We start from the raw sequence: 16,249 nt of genomic DNA, 5'->3' as shown, positions 1-16,249 counted from the left end.
TCTCTCAGTCAAATTTGGTCACATATGGTATATTTTCACTACTTGCCTCACTATACAGCGGACCATATGAAGTATACAGGGCTTCAGTGGTTAAGAAAATGTCCCTCCCTCAGTTTGTTTTGTGCGTATACAGTATAGTATACCCACTGTCTTTGGTGTTGTTTACCCTTTACCCTCTTCCTCTCTCTCTCTTCCGCTCTTCCTCTCTCTCTCTCTCTCTCTCTCTCTCTCTGTCCTCCCCGGTGCTCCTTCCTTCAGGGTGTCAGTTCAGAAGCTCCCAGGGAAGTCGTGCTACATTATGTATGAGTTCTGGCAAGACCGGCTCTCCTGGATGAGGTGGGTACGGTGTGTGCGTGCCTGCGTGCATGCGTGTGTATGTATGTGTGTGTATGTGTGTGTGTGTGTGACAGTCAGATACTGGCTGTGCTTCTGAGCTTGTTGGTGGAAGCGTCCGCTGTTACTGAGGAGGAACAGATGGCCCATCTCTTATGTTGCAGGAACACACATGCACGCTCTCTCTCTCTCTTATCCAGTCTGTCACTCTCTTTCTCTCCCGCTCTTTTGCGCACCACCACAACACTATGCATTGTGTGCTTGTGGATTGGCCATTTTCAGTGAAGGAAGTTACTTAAGTACATTTACTTAAGTACTGTACTTAAGTACAATTTCGAGGTATTTGTGCTTTACTTTTTTTTATCCCATATTAACTTGGACTGAGTTGGTACTAAAGCAGTCATCACTGCTTTAGTACCACACGCTGTACACACGCACTCTGTACACACGCATGTACACCCGCACTCTGCCTAGGGTGACGTGAGGTTAAAGAGGGGGGTGAGGGAATCACCTTGTCTTTTTCACAGACAGCCAAGATCACGTTTGTTGTTTAAAAACTGGTGTGAAATGACTGTTTGACAGCTGTCAACCTGCCGCCGCCATCTTCACATGTGTGTGCATGTGTGTGTGTGTGTGTGTGTGTGTGTGTGTGTGTGTGTGTGTGTGTGTGTGTGTGTGTGTGTGTGGCAGCTCCACAAAGAGGAGGTGCGTGGGTGGGTGCATGTGATAATAATTCGTCACACTATCACTGGCATTTCATTGGCACGTTTGACAGTCAAGTTTTCAGCCTCCAGGAAGAAACCCTAAATACAAAGGGAAGACATCATTTCACATAAAAACCACACCAGGGGTCTAATGAAGTACTGTCACCTCATAGAGAAAAGATCGTGGCACTCCATCTTTAGTGCACCGTGTGCACTACACACGGTGAAATCACGAGTCCCCGTGACTGTGAGGCATAAATTTGGTGGTGAATTTCCTTGGTGAATCATGGTGTTTACATCCAAGACATTCGGTTGGAAATTGAATGGATTAAGCAAGGGATAAAGTCTGGCTGGGTGGTCATTATTGATAATTAATACAACAGGTCGTTTCGAGGAAGCAATTTGGTTGAAACAACTTTCTAGCCATGCTTTAACCACTTGGATAAACCACTTCTGCGATGCCTTAATTTCGGAACTCGCCCGCACAGGCGTGCATAATGACGATAAAGAACTCCCTCTTGTGTATTATTGCTTAAATAAATCACTGACAGTGTCAGGATGTACCCAAATGCGAGGAAGTCAGAATCTTGAAGTGGAGGTTATTATTTCCAGGAGAGCAACACCATCAAACAAAGACTTGGAAACTCATGTTTACACGGCAATAATACAATAATACAAACACAGGGCTTACAGTAAATAGGCACAAGATTAACAGGACACAGGTGAACTCAAATCAAATCAACACAAGGATTGGCTGGGGACACAGGTGAAACAAAGAACCACAAATCAGGGAAAGTGAGGCAAGCTATAGCTTTCTAAATATCAGTGGCATGTTTGGCCCTGAACATTTTCTTTTTGCTACATTCAAAACTAAGTCAAATTGCACAAGTTAAATTGAGAATACTACACTTATCCAAGAGGTTGGTAAACATTGGAAAGAGAACACAGAGAAAAAAGGAAGATATTTTTCACTGCTGCCTGATTTCTGCTTCCTTGCATCTCTCTCACAGTATTTTATTGGTCTGTTTTTGTCTTTCACACACATCAGTCCTCTATAAAAGGGCCATTTGACGTATTATTTCTGTACTATCTATTACACTAGAGAGAAGCTATAGGGATATGAACTTCATGGCATGATTATTGGCCTACAATTAGAATCATGTAAAGTTGTAATGTAAATCATGTAAAAACAAATCAATATTTTACTTAATAATTGTGGTAACGTTTGAAGGTCTGAGGAAGGGCTTCGGCCAGAAACGTTACCACATTTGAGTAAAATATATTTATGTCTGGGAGCAGAAATTGTTACGCAGACTTTTATTCTTGATAGGGAACTGTTGCAAACACATGCCAAACAAAGGTTCCCCTGCACAAACCAGGGTATACTATTTTCCAATGAGCCTACTCATTGCCCTATGTTGCCTATCCAGGCCTATATTCATACTCCACTTTTAGGTGGAGTATGAATATGTTTTTTACTAACCACTGTTTCCTAATCACCCAAAACTGGAGTATGAATTGGCCTTATGAGGGATACAAAACGAGAGTCAGTAATGCACCATTTCACAGTACAGTACATAACCCGCAGAAAGTTGGGTGGTATAGCTGCGGCCACACAACAGTGTGTCATCATCCACCGAGGAGAGCGAGTGCTTTCTAAGCAGTTTAGCCCAAGGCTGTTCAGAGTACAGCTGTCAGCACCTCTCAGTGAAACCACAGATGTCGTCAATTTTGAGCTGATTGGGGAGTTGAATTCCCTTCAATAAGCAATATACTGCCGCTGGGGAGTTTCTGCCCAGACCTCTGCTGAGTCTGCTGGAATATATGGGCCCTTGCCCCTTAGGCCATAGTGACCCCCCTCCACCATAGATATTTAAAATACAAGAAGAAACTAGAAATGCACTCTGTCGAAGTGCGCCGCCGCCTTGCGCACAAGTAGGCCATACAGGGCCAACTTGTGTACTTTAAGGTTGCTCGAGCTTACAATTGTGCGCTGAAACTTCTTTGTGATAAACGAGGACCCATTGTCTCGTCTTTCTATGTGTCTTCCTCCCTGCAGTTACTTGCAGTCCAACGCCAGTAAAGACTTCCAGCGCTGCGTCATCGACATGCTGGAGGATCCAGAAGTGGTATCTACCATGCTGCTTCCAGGTGTGTATGGTGTGTGATGGTGATACTGTGTGGGCCTGTTTCAGACACATGCATGCATGTCTACAGAGTATGTGTGTAACGCCCGGGATTCGATCTTGGGTCACCTGTGTGAAAGTCCCGATAAAAAGGGATATTCAATATGGACCGAGGAAGATAATTGGGTTTTGAGGCCATCAGGCTGAGGCTCTGAGCTTAGAGTATATATGAATAGAGACGGCACCGGATCATCCACTTGCATTAAGTTGCTCAAAAGCGCATGAGGCGATTTCACTCCTCCTTGCGGGTGGGAACAGAGTGCATTCTGGGATTGATTGGGCCAAACTCATGAACGCGCTGCCGTTGACTATCATTGCACTGAAACAGCATTCTCGTGTCATCATGAACGTGCGCAATGATAGTCAACGGACCAGCGCGTTCATGTGTTTGGGCCAGCGCTGCAATACCAAATTCGGACACTATGTCCATTTGGCCTCAGGGTTTCCTCTCTATTGCCGTCTCTATTCATATATACTCCAAGGCTCTGAGCCACTCTGCTACAGGTATGTACAGGTATGCGTGAAAAATATATGTGCCTCCATCCACTTATTTGTGTGTTTGCACTATTTATAGGTATCTATCTATACTGTAAAGCAGCATTTTTATAACTTTCACGCCAGAGCCCCTGTTATGGGAACAGGCACATTTCTTCAAAAACGTATCTGCGAGCTCACAATGGGTCGCAATGCAATTCAGCTATTTTTTGAACAATGAATTTTAATAGGAATTAAATGGTAAAAAGCGGTCCTTGACATGAAAAGGTTTGAGCACCACTGACATAGAAACGGGTTTTTCAGAAAACTGTTAGGATTTTAGAAGACATTTGTCGAATTTATTCTCAGGTCTAAATTGGTTCATCTCTGTCCCTCTTTCTCTGTCTTTTTTCACCCTGTTTCTCATTCTCTATTCGTCACCCAATCCTTTTCTTGTCATCCTTCTCTTCTCCCCCCCCCCTGTGTCTGTCCTTCCATCTTTCCCCTCCCTCTTTTCTCCTCTTCCCTCTGTTCCTCTGTTCCTGCAGCCTCCTGGTGGATCATGACTAACCACTAACGAATGAATGACCGCCACCCACGCACGCATGCACACACACAGACACACAGACACACAGACACACACACACACACACACACACACACACACACACACACACACACACACACACACACACACACACACACACACACACACACTGACCATGACACTCCGAAGCATGCCCGAACAAAAAGAAAAGCAAACCTGCGCACACACACTCATACAGTAACATGCCACCACACGTAGACACACACACACACACACACACACAGTCACAAACACACACAAGCACATACACGCACGCACGCACACACACGCAGGCAGCAACACTCACACACACACACACACACACACACACTGACACTGCGACACACATAATATACAAGATGAAGAAAATTGCTGAAGGCTTCAAAGAGCTGTGAAAGCGACAGGACACAAGACATGGCATATGGCATGATGTACGTGGCACTCTCCTCCGGCTGCATACTTTTAATGTCTCACATGTCTTGGAATACTCATTATTTTTGACGTTAACATCAAAAGAGAGATACACACATCGTTGGATGGTTGCACATAATATCGCATCTATTTAACATGAAACTTAAGTGACTCCTGATTCGCTGATTTTCGATGCGAAAGCCAACGGCAGTGCATGACTTCTTGCTCCCTCAGAGAGAGAGAGAGAGAGAGAGAGAGAGAGAGAGAGAGAGAGAGAGAGAGAGAGAGAGAGAGAGAGAGAGAGAGAGAGAGAGAGAGCAAAGCAAACAAAAACAAAGTGTTGCCAGTGGGGGCTTAAACCTTAAACATGCATGCTGGTCAGCTGTGGGCTTTTACGAATAGTTAGTTATAGCATTCTGGCTGCACGCAGTCTTCTTACTTTATTTACCCAAGTGATATGCATAGAATGCAAATATGTTTCAACTGTATATCATCAAGTGTTTTTTTTTAATCAAATCCGGCTCTATGAAATCAACTCCCGGCATATAGGTTGTTGCTGTAGATCTGCTAGGCCAGGGACAGCAGGGGTAAGGCGAGCCATTGGGTAAAATGAGCCTATCCAATGATTCAAGGAATCCAAAAACCAGTGGTGGAACTAAAAGTATCAATACAGTAAAAGTATGTACTTGAGTAGAAGTACATAAGTATTGGCTTCAAAATGTACTTAAAGTACTAAAAGTAAAAAAGTACTCACTATGCAGAATGTCCCATTTCAAGTTTTCAAATTAATACAAAACTATTTTGAAAATAGCAGTTCTACAAGATCACAATGCAACGCATTGTGATCTTGTAGGTCGGCTATTTTCGAATGACCGAAATGTATAGGGCTGAAGTGTTTAATGTATGTTTTGTAATAATAAAAGTAACAGTAACTAAAGTTTTTAAATACATGTAGTGGAGTAAAAGTACAATATTTTCCTCCGAGATGTAGTGGAGTAAAAGTCAAATTATTGGAAATTGGAAATGCCCAAGTAAGGTAGAATTACCTCAATATTGTACTTAAGTACAGTACTTAAGTACAGTACATATACTTAGTTACTTTCCACCACTGCCCAAAACAATATGCAGTATATGGAGTACCAATTACAGGTTGATCCTAACTACAGCAGCCCTTGTGGTGGTCTGGATCATTGTGTAGGCCTATAGTGAATGAACTACAATCTAACATTTTGTTTTAATTTGTTTAAATGTTTTGCTGTTTTAATTTGTTTTTTAAATGTGAACTGATTTTATTGAGCTCCTGATTTGAATGATTCCTGTGTCTGAGGCGGAGTAGATTAATTTAACCCATTCATCACGGGAACCTCTTTTAGTGTTTCAAGCATTATGTTATGCTTTAGCTATTGATAAATAGCAGATCTACGAGCTCGTATCTGCTATTTTTGAAGAATCGTGAAAATGTGTCGCAAATCTTTGAATATCAGAGCGAACCTTTTTAGCTCAAATCTTTGCTTCCGGGGGGTCTGTGGAACAACATATTTTCAGATGGGGGTCGGCGGCCAATTACAATTAATTGTTGTGGTCCTTGACATGAAATATTGAGCACCACTGATATAGAAAATTGTCATGATTTAGAAGACATTTTTTTAATTTAGGGTCTAAATGGGTTAAGGTTAATCTGACGCTGCCAGATGAGGGCGGTATTGCGGAAACATATTCCCCAACACAACAAATTTGTGTAGCAAGCTTTTTGGATCTGGCAGCGTCAGGTTAGGTTAAGGTGGCATCACACAAGTACTACAAGTAGGCCTACTGTAGTGTTTATTGTAGTTACAACTTGAGGTTATAGATCAGATATTTGTTCTGCCTGCTTTGTGCATTATCTTTTGTCCAGATTGTGGCTATATGGAGTGAGACGAGAAACAGGGTTTTGGGGCAAGTTGACCCTATATGAAATCAAAGAGAAAAAATGAATACAGTATATATATTTCTTATAGAATAATTATACTACACATGGCTTTCTAATTTAATACAGTACATATAATTTATAAAAAGATAGAAAAGCTGTGTATTTTCGTAGATCGATACAAAATCGAACATACAAGATTACCTTTTTTTGCATGATCAACTTACTTGAGTTGTGCCAAAGGAACACTTTCTGTCAGTAAATTGTGAACTACGTTATGTAGGGAAAAATGTTCTTATGGTTCATTTTCTTCTGGGGGCGCACAAAAACCTGAAGTATTGTATTGTTTCGTTGTTGTATTGAAAGTTGTATTTTTTCTGGCTGTGAATCATGTAAAATGTAAAAAGTGTGACATACTGTATTAGTAGTGATGAATAGTTTATGTTAGTTATATGGAAGATAAACCATAACACGGTCTGGTCATCTGGACATGAACAGAACAAAGAGTTTCCTCCATCTGTACATAATATACAATTCACAAAGATGTTCATGTTTCTGTTGTGCTTTGGTTTGGTTAGTGGTATAATTCCCACCAAATATAAACAATGATGAGCAACTTCAATAAAAAGTCCTCAAATGATTGAATGTACTTCCGTCTATTTTCCTCTAGTGCAGAAAAAAATAACCTTCCGGTTCAGCATCTCTCTGCTGGCTTAGTGTCTTGCAGTGAGAAATCCTTTGTGAAATAATGTCATTTCTCTCTGGAAAAATCAGTATAGTAGCAAAAGAGGCTGAACAAACAGCCGAAAAGACACGCACATCCAATTACCTATGTAGGCTGGGTGCCAGATCAAAGACCACCTTTAATTAAAGTAAAGACATTATTGGGAGCTGAAATTGGTGTGCAGACTTTTTTATTCTTACTCTCTGAAAAATCAGACCTGTCTGAACTGACTGTTGCTGTGTGTGTGTGTGTGTGTGTGTGTGTGTGTGTGTGTGTGTGTGTGTGTGTGTGTGTGTGTGTGCAAACTCCAGGATGATAGCCTCACAATTAAGGCGTGGTTTGAAGGGGTTAACTGTATATTGAAAGGGTCCGTTTGAACACAAACTGTCAAATGCTCAATGCTGTCAAATCACTTTAAACAAAAGAATGTCTAAACTATAGGCTATATGTCTTTTTGCTAGATTTTCTTGTGTATATAGGCCTATATGGCTCTTTGGCTTTGAAGGGCCTTATAGCACAGTAGAATAGCACATTAAAGTGTACTGTTCATGGAGACTCTTGCCTGTGGATATTTTTCTCCTGATACTCTGGAGCATGCCATGGCTGGCTGCTGGGGCATTAACATTTATTTACTGATACTCTGGAGCATGCCATGGCTGGCTGCTGGGGCATTAACATTTATTTACTGATGCATAGCATGGCTGGCTGCTGGGGCATTAACATTTATTTACTGATGCATAGCATGGCTGGCTGCTGGGGCATTAACATTTATTTACTGATACTCTGGAGCATAGCATGGCTGGCTGCTGGGGCATTAACATTTATTTACTGATACTCTGGAGCATAGCATGGCTGGCTGCTGGGGCATTAACATTTATTTACTGATGCATAGCATGGCTGGCTGCTGGGGCATTAACATTTATTTACTGATGCATAGCATGGCTGGCTGCTGGGGCATTAACATTTATTTACTGATACTCTGGAGCATGCCATGGCTGGCTGCTGGGGCATTAACATTTATTTTGACTAATTTTGTTCTATGTCCACATTGAAACTTTCTCGCCTAATGTAAATGCAGTTATACGGTTACCAATCTTAACATATTTGGTATAATAATGTAAGGTATAATGACTTTGATTAATTTGATTAGTTTCGGTACCAGCATGAAGTGACTATAAAAGACCCTAAAGTCAAGAACAACCCTTTCATTACACTTCCTACTGCGCACCCAAGGCCACAGTGTTGTTGTGTGTCCAGATTGTATAACTACAGCAGGGATATCTGTTGATCCCTTTTCTTCTGAGAATGTGAAGGTTATCTTTTTTTTCCCCTCTGCTGCTGTACAGAGTGCTAGTGAAATGCAAATGTCAAATCACTGTGGAATAGCAACTTTTGTGCATTATTCCTTCAGACCGTAGCCGCTGGCATAAGGAGTATAGTACTGGGCCAACAGTCTTGGGACTGTCTGCCGGTTGTTCTTGTAACGATGACGTTTGTTTCATTCTATTCCAATACTACAGCGAACCAAACAAGGCTGACATGTTTGAAGTGTGTTCTCCCTAAGCCTAGCATTCCTCTCCAAGGAGCAGCAAACACTTTGGTACAACAAGCTGGGAGAGTCAAGAAACAAGAAGTTGGAAAGTAACAAACTTATTACTAATATTACTTTTTTTATTGCCTTTTTCCAGTAACTGGTAATATAACCACATTACCACATACTATTTTCCAAAAGTAACGTGTTACTATTTTCATGAGCGTGTTACTATTTTCAATGGGAGTTGCCTTGCAGGCTGCTGATCCAGTCTACATCTAGACTCTAGAGCGGATACGGAAATGATGCGGACTTGTCTGTACGTGCAAATTATCGAAAGCGGAAGAGCGGGCCATAAACCGGCCACAACAAATTGGGTGGTGTGACACTTTTGGGGACAAAAGATGCAATTACTGGGAGTGAGGAAAAATCTACGCCTTCACTGAAGACCTTGGCAGCTCTCCCTTGGTGTTGTCTCTTTGATGTCCCAAGCCAACTGAGCAATTCCCCCTCAACATTTCCAGCCTCCCTTATATACCAGGTGAGACCCACCCACAATGATTAGTAATTGGACAATCTGCTCAAACAACCATGACCCATGATGAGTTAGACTAACTATACAATTACACATTTCCTTAATAGACTGAATGTTTTCCAAGGCATCAAATACATCACAAAACAATTATAATAGAATTAGGCAACACAGATAAGAATATATGATGCTACACATAGCCGGTTACACCTCCAAGGAGCTTGATGACAGTCAATTAATGGAAGCAGCTATGCAGTGTGCGTTTGTCATTTTCACTTTTACATTGTGGAGTCGTCTAGTGTCTGTAGGGCACGGGTTGCCCCGTGACAATCATTATAACAACGTGAAAGAAAATATAAAAAATGAGGGAAAAGGTTATATTCATGGACAATCAAAATATGTTGGAATTTTTTATGTGGTATGTGTCATTAAAATGAATGTTGACATGGCACACTGACTAGAAAATTCATTCATTTCTAAAAGTTTGCAGACCCCTGCCCTATAGGCCTCGCCGAGGGAGTGGACTGGCAGATCCCAGACGTGAGACTACACACGAACACACCTCATCTGATCCTCCCCCCATTCCTCTGACAACCAGCTCTTGGTAATTATCCCTCTTTCTCTCTTGAGCCTCCTCCATCCTCTTGTCCCAGGGACCAGGAGGTGGTGCAACCCCCTACAGGGCACTGTCAACTCCAGCAAGATGAGTTGTCTTGTGGCCTCTGAGACCAAGATGATGTCAGATCTCAATCCATGGAGCGGATGATGTATGGTGGAACTTTCGGCTGCCTCTCCGCCATCTCCGGGTCAACTGTCATCACCCATGCAGTCTCTGTCCGTGGAGAGCAAATCAACTGGGTTCTCTCTTCTCTGTGGCCTTTGTCCTTCCTTGATTAAGAAAATGGCCTCATGGCCCTGGGTGTATCGGCTGCCCTTGATCCCCAGGCTGATTGCCTCAGCAATATGGATTTGAAGACCATTGAGGGTCATGCCTCCATTGACACATGAAAACAAGGCAACAAAAATGTTGCCTTGTTGTTAATGGTACCCCAACTATCAGCAGTTGTCACGAAGTTTCCCAAGGGAGTTGGGTTGGAACAAATGTATAGGTGATAGTAGACACCTTTTATGAACACATCTGTGAAGATGTGAGGAGCACTGATTCTGAATCCATTGCAAGCATTCGTTTTGCACGAAAACACTACTTCGGCTAAAAACGGTAAAAAGCTATGGCTGAATTTAGCCCAAAGAGTGTTTTTCGTGCTAAACTAATGCTTGGAATGGATTCAGAATCATGAAAACGTATAAAGTAAAGTATACACCATCCTATTCCCTACCCAACACACTTTTTAAAGCTGCTGATGTCAACATTTTAATGACCTTTATTTATTTTATTCAGAGAGCCAGCAATGGGTAGAACGCTCCCACAAAAATGTAGTCTCTGTGACACATCTAGGGGCCACAATCTGCATTCAAAGATTTTCCTAGAAGCTTTGTCATTGGTCGATTTGCCTGTCTACTTCCTGATTGGTTAGTCATTGCGACCAGGTTTTTTTCGACCAATGACAAAGCTTCTATAGGAACATCTTTGAATGCAAATTGCGGCCCCTAGATGTGTCACAGAGACTACTTTTTGGGGGAGAGCGTTCTACACATTGCTGGCTCTCTGAATACCAAAAACAAAACAAAAAGTCATTAAAATGTTTACATAATATTGCTTATAGCAGCTTTAACACTGGAAACCCTGTTTCTACCTGGCAGGGCCTGTTGGGAGGGGCAGTCTATAATAGCTTTATGTTATAGGCAACTGGCTGTGTGGCTGATCATTGTTGAAACACATGCATGACTTTGCCAATCACTCCCTCTCCTCTCCCTGCTGCAGTGCAAACAGCCAGCAACGTGCCACTATCTCATTTAATTTCCTGACAAACTCCACCTGACAAACACAGGCTTTTCCATTATCCCACATCCAGTGATGTGCATGAATGTGCAAGCATTTCATTTGTACTGAATTGATGCACTTTGATCAAATGACACACCCGGTGGGCTAACTGAAAAGAAAGTAGGCCTATAGTTACACTGGCAACCATTTGGTTGCAACCAAATGGTGTATTTATTTAGCCTGGTTAGAATTTATTCACCATAGATGTCTTGTTTTGAGGATCTCTTAGAATTAGCTGAAAGAAAATGCCTACCTGGAGCTGCTGGAACTGGTGCTGCATACCCTTCCATCTCTGCTCATGTCGAGAGGCTTCCCTCTCCATCTGCTGGTCTCTAGTCATCTGTGCCCGAACAAGACTCTTGTCGCTGCCACGACCCCACGATCAGCTGGCGCGCCCCCTTCATTCTCTGGTGCCTCCTGGCCAGAATCCTTCTTTGCTGGTTTGGGTGGCATGACTCTGTGCTCTGTTGTGGGCCCCACTCACTGCCACCAATTGTAGTGTCGGCCCGATAAGCGGCTAAAAATGAGCACAGAGTCAGGATGTAAAAAGCAGCCACACCGTGGTTTATTCCAAAAAGAAGGTTGACATCATGGAAAATTGCAGAACACAGGCAGCAAACAAATAGGGCATGTTGGTGTGCAGCTCCACCATGCCCTCTCACTGAATCCAACACTGAGTTGGTGTGTGCTTCCTGGCAGCCATTTATAGTCAGCTGGACCAATCAGTGCAGACTGTACCATATTACCTGATTAAACATGCAACACTTTCCTGAACCCCACATAACCCACATTACATGAACCTATACATCTATATCCCTACACCGGTAAGTACATATCAATGATGCCCACTATTGCAAGATAACCCACATATCACATCATCATTAGCAGCTCCAATGCATAACTCAAACACCCCCATGGCTATTTCACTGTGGTCCAGTCCAGACCAATACATGTGCTCTGGTAGCCTGGGACTTTTGCCTGAACACACTGGACAGACAGAACAGAAGCAGTCAGTATTCAAGTAAATAACACAGTCTCATATTACATAATTGTATTTTCATGTTCATAATACTTTCAATAAACCAGTTCAACTCATGACTCTTCCTTTGTGTGCAAATATACATACATACTTAAATGTGCCCAATATCAGTAACGGAGGACCACTTCGTTACACAGGCTTTTGTGGCTGATGGAATGGTCCTTCATTGGAAATGGTTGGATGTATTTTAGCGGATTCACCATTCTTTTTGTATTGACAGGAATTGACAAAAAGCTACTGTACAGCACAGAGCCCAGCGGCTTGTTCTTCTGGCATTAACCTGGCAGCCTGGACCCAGCAATTAGATAGAGTTTGCTGTATTTTGTACACAAATAGCCAGACATACTGTGCTATTATCAGGCTGGGGAGACGGAGGATGATGCATGGTGGAGTGGTGCATGGGCAATGTGACTGACCATTGTGTCACCCGAAAGGAAGTGGATGCAGAGGGAGGTTTAAGGGAGAGAAAATTAGATTACTGCGGTATGTTTGGTCTCAGCACTTTCAGCTGGACAGTGAGGGGGATTGATTGATTGATTATTTATTAACAGTTTGCAGAATTACAGTACATTTCAAGCACAACTCAATACAAAGACTGTTAACTGTGAGTGGACGACCCAATAAAGCATTACACTCGTTTACAAGAGGGTCCACCTTGTTCAATTCATCAAAACATTTAGAGACGGGAGGACTGAGAAGGGGGAAAAGCTTTCTTCTAGATGGAGTGCCGTAAGTGATTTTTGGACTTGAATCTGGACAGTGAACAACTAGAGGGGGAAGGAGGGCAAAAGCATGACTGAGATGAAGGTTTTGGGAGGTGATGAATAAGCTGAATCCTCACGATTCATGTGTATGCATTCTCATGAAGATATAGGTAGGGTAGGGTAGGGTTAATCTCCTTTTTTCCCGGGATGAGGTGACTTGCTGAGAGTGATGTGTGACAGGTGTGTGAGCTGAGGGAGTGGCAGAACTACAAATTTCACGCCTCCAAATGAGACAGCGGCCCCACTTCCGGTCCGTTAGAACGGTGTACCAGCCCATATAGAAAGAAGTCCATTGAAATTCAACTGTAGTTAAGCCTACTTTTAAAATAATACCAAATGAACTGAAGACTATATTGATTTGAATTAAAAAATATGTTTCCAAATGTATGAAGTGTCTTTGTCAACATATATTGTTGTTTTCTCAATAGAGGATGTCTTTCACATTTAATTTACCACTTGAATGAGTTACCCATAATGTTAACAGAGCAGAGGGGAGAACCAGAAAGTAGGTGGTGACTCGGAGCCTGAGCAGGTGTTGGAGGAGGATAAAGGCCAGCTCGATCTGTCCAACGCCAGGTGTCCTCTCATCTCGTCACTCCCTTGTGGAGCTGCCAGCAACCCACTTCTCACATTGCTGATTCCCTCAGCTCCTCTGCTGACTTGGCACAGTGCACTAGACAGAGGGGCACTGATAAACTGTCATTTTTGACAGCAAATTCTGGTTTAAATATTACAAAATGAACACTGCTGATAAACACCTCAGCATTCAAAGATATGACTGTCTTCAAAAGATCAGATGTCGATCAAATATCTGTTGATGATTTGGTGCTATTTTCTATGTTGATGTTGTGTTGGAACTGAATACATATGGGATCACAATGAAAACAGGGTTTGGGTGCATTTCTGACTAATCAAGTAATCAATCAATCAGTCAGTCAGTCAGTCAGTCAGTCAGTCAGTCAGTCAGTCAGTCAGAAGTCTCATTATGACATGATTTACTCTCGATGTGCAGTTGAGAAACTGAAGCACAATACTTTCACTCCATATGACGCTGCTATTGTATCTGTATGTGACCAAATATACTGTTGAATATGACATAATATGAGTCCTTGATATTCATTGACACAAGCTGGGCCAAAATGTAATGGAGCTGCAGTGCCACCTTCTGGTGAAAAGTGACATTACGAGTGGATATTTGATCAATTCAGACTTTTGGACATGGTTCTTTAAACCTCTCTTAACAGTGGCACTGGTTCCCAAACGTTTTCATGCCAAGGACCCCCAAAATGATACTCATTAGACCGCGGACCCCCAATTGAAGAGATAATTCCAGGGACCCCCATAAGAGAAGATTTGTATGGCTCTAGCAGTGATTTTCAAACCATTTTCATTTCAATGGCCCCCAGTTTGACCTGAATTAGGCTAAGGTCCCCCATTTAATGGCATTTCTATCTCGGGGACCCCCCAATTTGTATTGTAAAATTAAAGTTAATTTAACTCTGAGAGTGTACAAATGGAACCAAATGGACCCATCAGGGTCCATTTGTACACTCTGAGTTACAGACCCATAAGGGTCCACTTGGTTGGTTCTTAATTATCTTTTAGCTGGGGACCCCCTGGAACTCTCTCAAGGATACCTATGGGTCCCCGGAACCCACTTTGGGAACCACTGGTATACAGCACATTTAGTGATCGGAATACAGTGCGTTATACATGGCTGCATTTACAACACATCCACAACAAAAGAAAATGTGCTGAAAGGAGACTCATAAATGCTTCATACTTGAAGCCCAAACTCCAAAGCAGCCTCTTGCATCACAGAGAGACAATAAACAACGTGCTGCATTAAAGAGGAAATCATGAAAACAATATAATAAAATGATAGACTCAAATTCAGCAGCACCTCTTGTGTGGCACACTTACAATTGCTTAGCAACAAGGAAGCTTTTATCCATACGACGGAGTGCACAAAATGATCCATTTCTGTATTATTATTATTTACATAGCCTTCGCTATAGTCTGGACACATTTTAGAAAATAAAAATACTGGAATTGTGTCTCATCATTTTAAAGCAATATACTGCACAATATACTTCCCAAAGCGTTAACAGAAGCAGCTCCTTGTTATGCTCCTTGTGGTGGAAAAACTACTCAATTGTATTACTTAAGTAAAAGTATCAATACTCCTATGTAGAACTAAAGTCCGGAATTCCAGAGGAGTAAAAAAAAAGTACCAAAAGTTTAAAAGTACTAGTGCAGAATGTCTCATTGAAGAAATCCTTCAAAATAGCAGATCTACAAGCTCACAATGTGTCATATTGCGACGCATTGTGAGCTTGTAGATCTGCCGCAATTTCCGCAATTACCATTTCCACAATTTCCTCAATTTCCATTTCCGCAATTTCCGCAATTTCCATTTCCACCATTTCCGCAATTTCCGCAATTACCATTTCCGCAATTTCCATTTCCGCAATTTCCGCAATTTCCATTTCCGCAATTTCCATTTCCATTTCCAACTATTAATGGCAGCTGGGTTTCATCATTCAAATAAAATAGAATTCTGTCCGTTTAGCTATAAAATTATGTCAGGGAATAGGGATACACAGTATATGTCTTTCATTTGCATTGCATCTCCCCCCCCCCCCCAAGCTTTTATTTTCGTTCGAGTAATAGTACAACTCTAATAGTATTACTTATAATAATGTAATTAAAGATAACTTCATTCAGATTTATTTATTTTTATTTCATTTTCCAGATTTTTTTTTCTTCTTTTTTTTAGATTTTCATTGGTGGGCCAGTCATAATGGTCCCGCGGGCCTGATGTGGCCCGCGGGCCTGAGGTTGAGTATCACTGGCTTAGCGCCTTTATCCAAGGCGCTTCACATAGACACACACACACATGGTGGCGGAAACCATGCAAGGCAACAACCAGCACATCAGGAGCAATTTGGGGTTCAGTGTCTTGCTCAAGGACACTTCAACACTGACTCTGGAGTTCGGGTTCGAACTAGCAACCTTGCGGTTACCATCCAGCCACTCTACCCCTGAGCCACCGCCGCCCCAACTGATTCTACGTAACCATATACTGTGCGACAAATCAAAAGAAAACAAGACATG

The 16,249-nt window shown here is 42.1% G+C and overlaps 1 protein-coding gene across 1 annotated transcript in view; it reads left to right on the top strand.

Annotated features, from left to right (window-relative positions):
- Positions 1-4,274, top strand: part of necab3 (N-terminal EF-hand calcium binding protein 3) — a gene marked incomplete at both ends in the record, with an annotated part of 45,743 nt that extends 41,469 nt beyond the window's left edge. The window contains 3 exons of the mRNA XM_080790440.1: positions 259-336; positions 3,097-3,188; positions 4,246-4,274. Coding sequence (XP_080646566.1) covers positions 259-336; positions 3,097-3,188; positions 4,246-4,274 — 199 coding nt within the window. The remainder of the gene's footprint in view (positions 1-258; positions 337-3,096; positions 3,189-4,245) is intronic.
- Positions 4,275-16,249: the final 11,975 nt, after the last annotated feature.

The sequence above is a fragment of the Protomyctophum bolini genome (genome assembly GCF_963924005.1).
Source record: "Protomyctophum bolini genome assembly, chromosome: 2".
NCBI lineage: Eukaryota > Metazoa > Chordata > Actinopteri > Myctophiformes > Myctophidae > Protomyctophum > Protomyctophum bolini.
The sequence above is the reverse complement of the archived record's forward strand: the minus strand, read 5'-3'. Positions and strand labels throughout refer to the sequence as shown.